This window comes from Megalops cyprinoides, chromosome 2 (assembly GCF_013368585.1).
Source record: "Megalops cyprinoides isolate fMegCyp1 chromosome 2, fMegCyp1.pri, whole genome shotgun sequence".
NCBI classification, from domain to species: Eukaryota; Metazoa; Chordata; class Actinopteri; order Elopiformes; family Megalopidae; genus Megalops; species Megalops cyprinoides.
The window spans coordinates 51561611-51573053 of record NC_050584.1 but is presented as its reverse complement, the minus strand read 5'-3'; the positions used below and the strand labels follow the sequence as shown (position 1 = coordinate 51573053).

At 39.3% G+C, this 11443-nt stretch overlaps 1 protein-coding gene across 2 annotated transcripts; it reads left to right on the top strand.

The window, feature by feature from the left end:
• Positions 1–599: 599 nt before the first annotated feature.
• On the top strand, positions 600–10234 carry LOC118772500 (cytochrome P450 2J2-like). 2 transcript variants are annotated; one of them, XM_036520881.1, is made up of 10 exons: positions 600–667; positions 1460–1684; positions 2263–2425; positions 2828–2977; positions 3129–3289; positions 3408–3584; positions 5018–5156; positions 5983–6170; positions 7413–7554; positions 8634–10234. In XM_036520881.1, exons 2-10 carry the CDS (start codon positions 1472–1474, stop codon positions 8807–8809), a joined length of 1509 nt encoding a protein of 502 aa, XP_036376774.1. In that variant the 5' UTR covers positions 600–667; positions 1460–1471; the 3' UTR covers positions 8810–10234. The 2 variants fall into 2 exon arrangements, with proteins under 2 accessions (XP_036376774.1, XP_036376775.1); XM_036520882.1 differs by lacking the exon at positions 600–667 and adding an exon at positions 1071–1128.
• Positions 10235–11443: the final 1209 nt, after the last annotated feature.

The window sequence follows — 11443 nt, the reverse complement described above, 5'->3', positions numbered from 1 at the left end:
CTGTCATAATCGTAAAATGATTGACTGACCCAAATAACCATGTTTCTAAAACATAAACAATGCAATGCGTACCACTTAAAAACAATTTAAGCCTCTGTCTATGTATCACAGTAAATATGTAAGACGAATGTATTGGATTTTCAAAAGTTTCAAAAAATACATAGAGCCTCCATCGAGCAGGGGGAAAGTAGGCTTAAACAGTGTAGAAATAATGTACTAACAGTCTTAAATAGCTTTCCAGTATTTTACAGGCCAGATATTCACATCCACCTATAACTCCCGTACCGTAGGACGATTTGAGAATCAAGATGCGTCTTCTTTGGTCAGATTTGGGTGAAACGCTGACAGCATCTTAAAATGGTCTTTATGATAAGCAGATTAACAATGGTACAAATTTGACATACATAACGTCTACCTGTAGACACCAGGACACACGTTTCAGTATACATATGTGATACAGTGATCTAGTTTCCTTTTTGGAGGCACTGTAGCAACCAACGCAGCTTCCCTACTTTCATACTTGATATTTTTGTGCGGTGTTTCTTAACTTTAAAAAAATGTTGTGTAACCAGCTTGTGTGACCTCTTTACACAATTACATCAGAGTCTATAAAGCCCTCGGTCGAGCATAATAAAATGTGGAAGCGGAACATCACACAACCCAACTTGTAAGTATTTATTGTTCGTATTGTTAACTTATTGTGTGCATAAAAATCGGGCAAAACAAAAGTGTGCACACAAACACGAGAGTGGTCTTATGGAGACATCTCCCATTTTATTTTAAAATCACATTAATTTGCGTTATCTTTAACAGTGGAAAAAACAGATTCGTCAACACGCAGATTTCAAATAATTAATAACTTGGTTTTCTGTACTGTTTTCTCTGTTTAGCGAAAGGCTAGGTCCGACAGTAGCAGAAAGTGATGTTGTTACCTTAAGGTATTTTCATTTCTATAATTCCCTTAAAGCCATGGAAACTCATGGAGTACGTTTTCCCCTCGGTAACGATATAATCGAGGTTGTTAGCAGCCATTGTGCGCATGTCCGTTGGGTATGACTATGTCACCTAATTTCTCGAAACACGAGCCAGTGGTCTGTCAACTGCGTAGCAAGAAGCACTTATAAACTTGTAAGCGCTTTTCCTTTTTATTTTAGTTTGGCAAAATATGTTGTAGGCCTATATGGCCACGTTTAAGGGGCCACGTTTCCCAAAATGGGAAAAACGCCCAAATCTTTGGAAAGAAAGTCTTTGTGCTAAAATGTTTTTATTATAGCCACTCATGTATTTATTTTGTTGTTTTTAAATGCCAGGTTATCGCTGGTGTCTGAGTCATATGGGGCTAAATATGACAGATGGCTTGTATGACAACATATGGTTTTTAAGTACACGTAGTAGTTTGGTACAACAAAAGGAGCACACAGCAGCTCTGGTATAGATAACCTACTTTATTCTTTTTCAGAAAATCGCAGTAATGGCCCAGGCCACAGTACTGGATGCACAGTATTATCTGCCTTTGCAGTGGATTGATACACAGGGAATTCTTCTCTTCCTGAGTGCTCTGTTGCTGGCAAAGTACCTCAGCAAACTACCCCAAAAGGAGCTCCCTCCTGGACCCTTCCCTTTGCCCTTCATAGGAAACCTGTTGAGCATTAGCGTCGAGGACCCAGTCAGCTCGATGTCTCGGGTAAGGAGAAAACAGCCCTGCTTCCAGGGCTTCCCTGTTAAAGATTAGCACAGGAGTGGTTTAGTAAATAGTTGTACTCTAACACAAGAGTAAACATATTCGTGTATGCACATTGGACATATTCTTCTGGTTAGATAGCCAGTTACATTCCACGTACTGTTAACAGTATGTGCCCCTACCTGGATTCAGTTTAAACTCAAATAGAGTAATGACTCAAATTCTAACAAGCTTTCTACATCAACGGGTGACTTTTGCTGGGTTATTTTTTATCATTGTCAATGGTGTCTCCAGAAGTACATAGTCCTCCTGTAGTCACATGACTTTCTGTAAGATCATCCATCTTGTAATTGCATTAATGTCTATTGCAGTCTGTTGCTTTCAGATTTTTACAGTAGCTTGCAAGGCAGGAATCGATCAAGAGCCCAACCTTCTGACCCAGTTCTATGGAAACATCACAATCACAGCCATCAGATTGGTGTCCTTCAATATTAATGTCTGTCATCACAGATGTGAATTTTCCCGGATCAACTTTTTGAGGCTTTGAGGTATCTCTGTTGTCACTAATTGTGTCTTATCAGGTTGTAGATACCTATGGGGATGTGGCCAGGCTTGACCTTGGACATAAACGCTGTTTGATTCTGTCTGGATATAAGGGCTTTAAAGAGGCTTTTATTGAGAAAGCAGATGCCTTCCCAGATCGTCCTGCTTTCCCTCTAAACGACAGACTCTGCAAAGGCCTGGGTAAACACCTCCTCTCACGTTTAGCTTTACTGCCAGTGTGTCAGAACTCAGTGAAAATGCAGTGTTCATAAATGTTGTCATAATTTGCATTATTTTGTCACGGAACTTAATTTTGATTTTTCAGAATGATTTTCTTGACTCTTGCTAAGTACAAGTTTTGTCATCTTTGTTATTAATGTGTGCATCACAAAACAAGCCTGCAACATGTTCTGAGGTTTTTGTGAATGCAGAAAAAGAAAGATATAAGGCAACATCTGGCTTGACTCTTTTTCTGTTGCTGATGCTACTTAGAATTGGTGGTTAAGCATATCCTTACAGTGAAGGTCTCCAGCACCTAAGGCTGATCATTGAAAAATGGTAATGACAAGTGAAGTGGCTAACACATCTGATTCTACTGTCAAGGCTTGATTTTTTCCAGTGGACACGTGTGGAGGCAGCAGAGACGCTTCGCTCTGTCTACACTTAAGTATTTCGGTGTTGGGAAGAAGACCCTGGAGAACTCCATCCTGGAAGAGAGCCAGTTCCTCAGTGATGCATTTCAGGCAGAGCGAGGTGAGCCAAGGGCAGTAATCTCTTCATCACTCCTTCTCTAAAGCACTCTTCTACACGCCTGTACACGCTTGCCAGCCCTTTTATGAAGCCCTCTTCCACATGTGTGCACATGCTTACAGCCGTCTTATCTCCAACCGCCTTTGCTTTTCAGGCTCCCCTTTTGATCCCCAGTGTGTAATGAACAACGCGGTGGCCAACATTGTGTGCACTCTGGTGTTTGGCCACAGATTTGAATATGATGATGAGCATTTTCATCGGATGCTCAAGTGCGCTGAGGAGATTATTCAGCTGCCGGCAACTTTCAGCGGTCGGGTATGGTCACATTTTCAGACACTTACCTGTAGGTGTCTTGCCTGTTCAGTATTGTTTGTAATTGGTTTAAGTATCTAACAACGTTTTGGTATGTATTCCTTGACAAATCTTTTTTCAGATGTATAACGAATACCCAACACTGATGAGTTTCCTGCCCGGAAAGCACCAGTCAGCCTTTTCAAGTAGTAAGAAGGTAAAGGCGTTTATCAGAGAGGAGGTGAAGAAACACAAGGAAGACCGGAATCCATCAAGTCCTAGAGACTATATTGACTGTTACCTTGAGGAAATAGAAAAGGTACAACTGTCCATTACTACCTTTTTGAGAAAAGAAATGTTAGAGTAGTGAGTTGGGGCTATAAAAATGCATGCAGCTTTATCACTTTGTTGGATACCATTTCTCCACAAAAATTTGAATTCCAATTTCACATGTATATTCTGGAAGTGTATGCTTGTTTTTGTTAAGTACCAGAAGTAAGCTAGTAGTCATAATGATTCTCTGAGAATTTTTAAGAAATGACTTATAAAGAAAAAATCCCTGCTTAAAAGTTAGGTCACTTTTAAATACAACGTATAACGCTTTACATACAGTCTTATCTTGCACTTTTGAGTCCTTTATCACCATACATGCAAGTAGTACCTTACTCAAGGATAATGTGGTAAAGACAGTACTGAGAAATACACTTCACTTTATGTAGTATCAGCCTTGTCTGGTTGACTTCTTTCTGCACAATTTTGCACACAGCTATTGGTTTTAAAAGCTGATATTTGAACTGCATTGCCCATACTCATCTTGCCAGATGAATATGTACATAAGTAATTAATGCAATTGTAAAAATGCACTCTAAGTGATTATATTATGAAATTCAAGGTAATATACTCAGCTGACAAATATATATTTATGCAGTAATATATCTAACGACATGCTTTGCAGGTTGTTGAATGCTAAACTTATGTAATGCATCATAAACACAATTATGATTGCAATGAATTACAACAGCATCAATAACAATGTTTCTAACACAGAGGGTAAAGTGCAGTAATCTCAGATTTGACCGCTACTGGTACCACATTGGATGCCAGTGCTGCAAAAATGCAAATCTGATATAATTCATGTGCAGGTTATCTGGGTGTAGCTACTGGCTAAGTTTGTGGAAGAAGGGAAAACATAAGAGGAATGTTGCATTCGGGATTCATACAAAATTGTTTTTTAAAAGAAGCTGTTGCACACCTCAATACGGCCTTTGCTTGTAGTCAGCCACGAGAGGCAATGATGCAGTGGCATTAAAACCATTACAAAAAGGGTTGTCACAACTTTCAATTTAGAAGATATGGCCTTATTCTTTTGGATTTGTCATATTAGAGTGGTCCTAATATACTCTGGCAAAAGACTGCTGTGATATCTTTTCAATAAAAAACACTTTTTCTTATAAGAAAAGGACAAACTAAAACTTGACATTCCCAGTTTTGTCCAGCAGTGGCTGGTTTCAAGACTCTTGTGTCTTCCTTGGAAGTTAAATATCAACATGCTTACTCCTATTTGTGTAGTACAGGTATTACTTAAGGCACTTAAAGCATAACTACCCTCTGTTCTTAAAATTCCCACACTTAAGTGCAGCTTTCAGTGCATACATACAGCTTTAATGAAAATGGACCTTGGCTCACCTCAAGGGTTAAAAAGTATGTTTAAGCACTGAACTGAACTGAACCATTGTTTTGTCTGTTTGAAAGAACAAGGATGATGCTGCCGGGTTCACTGAGGAAAATCTTCTTTGCTGTGTGGTGGATTTGTTTGTGGCTGGAACTGAAACAACATCCAACACTCTAAGATGGGCACTGCTGTACATGGCCAAATATCTTGAAATTCAAGGTATTGTACACTCTCTGAATCGTTCACCTGCTTGTCCCATTCAGATTTCGGTCATCCATCTCTGATGCGTTGATGTAGGTCTGGAGGACTGCAGCACTGGCTGCTGTTCAATAAAATATCAGTAGCGTGCGAGATGAAGCCCTGTGAAACACGGAGAGCTGTTAGTTTGTGTCTACATAGCTCTTACACTCTGTCACTAAGCCTTTCAGATTGACAAATGTTACTCTCTCAGACATTCAAACGACATCTGAGACATTTAAAAGTTGCTCTCTCAGAGAAGTAAATTAAAGAAGTAAATTAAAATATGTTTGAGCACAAACTGAACTTTGTTTTCTGTTGATTTGAAAATAAACACCAAAAAAACACAAGAAAACTAGTTCACAACACAATGTGAGTGCTTGTCATGGTTTGACAGCTTCATTTTCTCTTTGTGCTTCCTTGTTGAGTGTGATAGCTAGTAAGGAGGTTATAGGTTAGTTGGTCAGGTGACTGATCTTTTCCTAGGTACTTCTGGCATCTTAGAGTACTGCTTGTACATCCATTTTCCCGAGGACTTCCTTGCTCCTGGACAAATGTACATAATATATATCATGTAACAAAATTAATTTCAATCTTATGATGTAAGATTTCCAGGTCATTTTGAAATAGACCACATTGGTTTAGTGTCTTTGAGTTAATGTCTGAAACTGAAGGATGTAAATAACAAAACATTACTGATACAATGCCTCAGTCATAATACATAATTCTTCATTTCAGTGAATGTACTGGCCTTTGGTTGTTATGTTTTCTTCTTAAAATGATCATAGTCATATTCGTTCCCTCACAGAGAAGGTCCAGGCTGAGATAGACAGAGTGATTGGACAGTCGCGCCAGCCCACCATGGAGGACAGAGCTGACATGCCCTACACTTATGCTGTGGTCCACGAGATACAGAGATTTGCCAACATAGTTCCTTTCGCACCACCTAGAGTGTCTAGTAAGGATACTACCTTAGCTGGATATCGAGTGCCCAAGGTGAGTAGAAGGCAAATATGGAACTATCCCATAGTGACAGCTGTTGAAGTATGTCAGCTGCTTAAGTGAATTTCACAAATGCATGTCTGGACATTATTTTTTCAAAAAAAAAAAAGTTCATAGGGACAGAAACACCATCATCACTTGTTCTCAGGCAACAGAACTGTGCTAAATTGCCGTAATTTCCAATACCCTCACCTAATTTAATTACTAATAAAACACTGACCTTTCTAGAAGCTACCACTACCACTATCTCACCTGGTGTTTCTCTGTCCCGTCACTAGGACGTAAGATTTTCTCAGTTAAAGCAAACTGTCATGACTGTAGGATTCCATTCAAACATTAGGCCAAAAGGCACAACTAAAACACATTAATTCATTTACCTTTCCCACGTGTGTTACTCTGTATGTAAAACCGTCATGAAGGCAAATTTTTGTTATCTGTTACACTAGTGAATGTGTTATGCTGGGTTCAGACTTAAAGTTAAACTTTAGCTACCGACTGCTGGTTGTAGGAGGAGATGTTCTTACCCAATGCAATATTTATTGAGCAGAGAGTTTGAGTTGCATACAATCAACGTGTGTGGTTCTATAAGAAAACAAAGGCGATAACAACAATATAAGACAATATAACAGCAAATTAAAAGGCTACATTTACCAGCGCACATCAACATTTGTCTAATATAATAACAGTAAGATCCTGTTACTCAGTACAAATTAGTTGTTCTAACATACAACAGAATAGCATGCTAGCCACTAGAGCACTCGGATTACCTTTCCTGCTAATTAACGAATTATTTACAATTTCTCGTGCACAACTGAACAATCTCACATACTTATTGTTGCACGCACACAGTTCTCGAACAAAATTACAGTCTGCCGACAGTATTGAGAAACTTGTCCCTTGTAATTTTCGGAGAACCAAGCGAAACTGGCCAAGAAGAGGTGATGATGGCTGCAGCTGAGTGGAATTTTATGGAGCACTGAAATCCGCGCTGGTGATTGGTTGTGAAATACGTCAGTGAAAGAAGTTCTGAGAGGCGGGATGATTAAGATGGTTGGGCGCTGCCGACAAAACTGACAGTCCTTCGTCACAGAATGCCTCATTATTCTTCTAATTATGTATTTGAAATGTTTTATTAAGCTGTTAATGTCAGTGATATCACAACCAGATAGATTTGCATTGGTAGCCTGATGCTTCTCTTTGCTTTAAAGAAGCCTTTTCCTGTTATCTCTTTTGTAGGGAATGATGGTGCTTCCGATGCTGCAGCAAATATTACACGACAAGGATGTATATGCCACTCCCAATCAGTTTAACCCCGAACATTTTCTGGATGAAAATGGAAAATTTGTGAAAAAGGAAACTTTCATCCCTTTTTCCATAGGTAAGTCTGTAACAAATAAACAAATATGGCCCTGCCATGGTGAGAACAACAGGCATACTGGGGTGTAGTGATTAGAGTTATGGATTTTATACATAAGGGTTATGCACCGTATATCAGAATACTCTACCCTTGAGCTGGACACTGTACAGTACCTTCAGTCAAAGTCTTACTAGAAATCTAGTCAACTAGAAATCTAGTTAAGCATGTAAGAACAGTTTTATGCCATGTAATTCTGTACAAATAAGGATATGGCAGCAAATAAAACACACTTGCATGTTGTTTTATGTTTAAAGTACACACCATGTGTGGTACACCATAAGGTGCAGGCCTTGTTATGATGAACAGACTGTATGATATTAATTTGGGGAAGGGGAAAATGATATGAATGTTAGCTACCACAGCTAACTCACAAGGTCACAGGGAATACGTTGCACTGAGGTCTCATTTGCTACAAGGCCATTCATGGGAACATAGCATGGGAACAGTAGCCCGGCAAACCCGGTCCTCTCCTATTTCCAGAATAGTTAGAAACAGGGCTAGCAATGCAGGTGTATGACAATATATGAGAAACCATGAAACAAAAACTATATCTTCTCTTTTATTTTCTCTTCTTGCTGCTGTGTTCCATTTCTATATTTTGCAGTTATAACTTTTTCAGATTGTTAGCTAACCACACTTTTCTCATACAAATCTCCTGTTTTTTTCAATAAATTATATATATCAACAATATATTATGCCATACTAGTGTGCACAGAGAGATTGCTAGGTGGCAGTCACAGACTATACTCTTATAGTAGCTGATCAGCTACTGTTTTCATTGATATATTGATTCCATTGATACTATTTCCGTTGATTTATTTTACATGAAAGACAAACAAGTGAATTAATGTGTAAAGTGGTGAGATTTTCAGGCAGTCCTAACTGATGCTGAAGTGAGTCGACACCAAAGGGTCTTTCTCACTGCTATTGCCATGATGACCACAAATGTTTTCAGTCAGTTTTGCATGCAGCTAGCATTACACATAGTAATCTTATCCAGTATTACAATGTTTAGAGTCGTGTTAATGTTTGTTTTCTAGGCAAAAGGATGTGCCCAGGTGAACAGCTTGCACGGATGGAGCTGTTCCTGTTTTTTACATCATTGCTGCAGAGGTTTACTTTCTGTCCTCCAAAGGGACAGGAGCTAAACCTCAAAACTCAGGTTGGCATCACATGTGGACCAAAGCCTTTCAAAATACGTGCTTTGCCCCGCTGAATACCACAAATGCACTGATATCAAATGTGGATATTTGTATAATCACAATTCTAATTCTTCACTAATTGCACACCTAGGCTGTTCCATTATGTGTTTCAGCTTTTCAGCTTTTGTGAATTGGAGGGGTGCTAATATATCCCTCAGTCTTCCTACTCTAACACAATGATTACTATTTTGCGTTACATGAGGTTAGTTGTCTGGGATGATTCAAACTAGCCTGCTTTGTTGACTTCACATGTCAAGAAGTTGCTGTTAACTTTTGTCCTTCCACACTCCACAGTTTTATTTCATGCAAAGCATCTGATTGGCTATTGTACTGTCTGTCATATACATCTGTGGGCAAGTGCAAGAAAAGGCATGTCCTGTGCCAGTTATATTGGGGGTTACATTGTTTTGTTGTTGAATCATGGGTAAGTTAGACCCAACGCTGAACTACAGCTATCTCATTTCTGATGTAGTGTACAGAAAAGAAATGGGTTGACCCTTTCAAAACTGAGAGGAAGAGCATGCTGTATCTGTATGGCAATATGTAACTTAATGTGCAACCAAATCTGTACTATTATCAAGGAACCCCTTTACTGGTAACAATGAGTGCCTGCATGAACATAGTGTGTCAGGACCTGAGTTTAATGCCTCATCAGAAAGATGTCCAGCAGCACAGTGTCCCCATTACTGCACTGGGGCAATATTTTCTAATGCTTGGTCCAGTAGGAAAGACAAAACCAACCCACTCCCAACAGCACCCTGGTATTCCCAGGAGATCGTCTATTCAAGTTCCAGCCAAGTCCAGCCCAATTTAGTTTCAGCCTTTAAGCAGGGTGTTACAGGTTGGTATCGGTATTGGACATTGCTTTGTGGACAGCCCCTGGGATGGTAGTTTTCAGTGAATTCTAGCAAATGCTAGAACTGCAAATGGCCAAGGTGGTCCTTATGAAGAAAAGGACTATATTTTTGTATGGAGAAAATCCCAGAATATCAGTATACTGTTTTGCCTATCACATCACTCCAGTCACAAAACAATAAGAATGATGCCATCATTTATTCTTGGGTATGATGGTTTGTTATTTTCTCTTAAAAAGACAGGTGTATTAAAAGATACAAATACCATTATCATATGCATAACAGTAACAAGGACCATTTTCTCACCAGTCAGTAACTCCCTTTATAGCTTTATTTGTTTTACTTGAATAGGCTATATTAAAAGGCACAAGGTAAAAAATGTCATTCGTTGGGGGTTATAGTGATGACTATGTATTATTAAAAAGAGGAGAAGAGCCATGACCTTCTGCTGTCAGTGCTGTGCAGAGTGGAATGGAACAAACCTTATGTGGGAGGGGATTCCAAAGCTTATGCAGATGTTGAAGCCAGTCATTACATTACTGGCATTTAGCAGATGCTCTTATCCAGAGTGACTTACATAAGTTACTTTTTTTTTCTCCACAATGTGGCAGTTATGTTTTTTTCCCAAGGGTGCAACAGCAATGCTCCAGCAGAGGAGTCGAGCCAGCAACCTTTCAGTCATGATGCTGCTCCTTAACCACTATGCTACACTGCCATGCTACACTGCCACCCACCCCCCCTTGTTAATGGAAATAGCAGTGAAGGCTGCTGTTTTCCCAGACCCCCCCCCCCCCCGTGTTCAAAAGGTGTTCTGGTTTAAATGTGACTGGCATTTCTCATTCATTCATAACACCGTGATGTCAGATTAGGAATGATCTCGGTGCCATGGATAAAGATCTCAAACTGGAGAGAAGAGGGAGAGCAAATTCAAACAGTCAGTGGTGGAAATATATTTAGGATGAGGTCATTGCTACATCCTGTGTTCCTGCAGCCCCTTTCAGCTACATTGTTATTTCTGGCAATTTAACATGGATATGGCGTATGTTGTGTGTAAGCAGGTGGCATATCAAAAATATCTGGCTTGTGTTGGCTTTACAGTGTTTCAGCTTTTTACTTATGTCGTGCATATAAATTTTGAAGTAAAATCCCTTCCTAACTACATTTGTTTTGCTGTCATTTGTGGCAGACTCAGGGGTACAATGTGTCTTGCTGTGTTTCCATTTTAGCAGATTACTAGCTGCATGCTAAAAGACAGCAGGGATGTGATATGCCTTACTTTCAGTTCTGAGGCTTTTAGGCAGACAGGAATGAAAGGAGCAGATTTGTTTTCAGTTTTAATAAAATTAAGTTATCAACATTTCAATGAAGGGTAAATGGTTCAAATGGTTTAGGACCGCCATCTGCATGGAGTATGGAAAAAATGTATGTATATTAAATGTATATTACATAATGTTTATTTTCATTTCTACAATATATTGCACTACGTACACGTACATTTTCTTTTGATTTGAGAAACAAAACCAAGTATTTAAAATACTCAAATCCCAATGCAATGCCAGACCAACAAACACAGATTTGTCATATTTACATGGGCTTTCAGGAAGTGAAGTGAAGGGTAAACACTCCACACACAAAGTCTCAAAGTCCACAGTCAGTAAGCAGACAATGGAGAACAGCAGAGGAATATGAACAGCAGCCAGATCCCACAAGAACAATACTGACAGCCATAGAGAGAAAGCAGTGGCCGCTGTTCTCTTATGTGTATTAGTCATTTTTCATGCCTGCCTTTTTCAG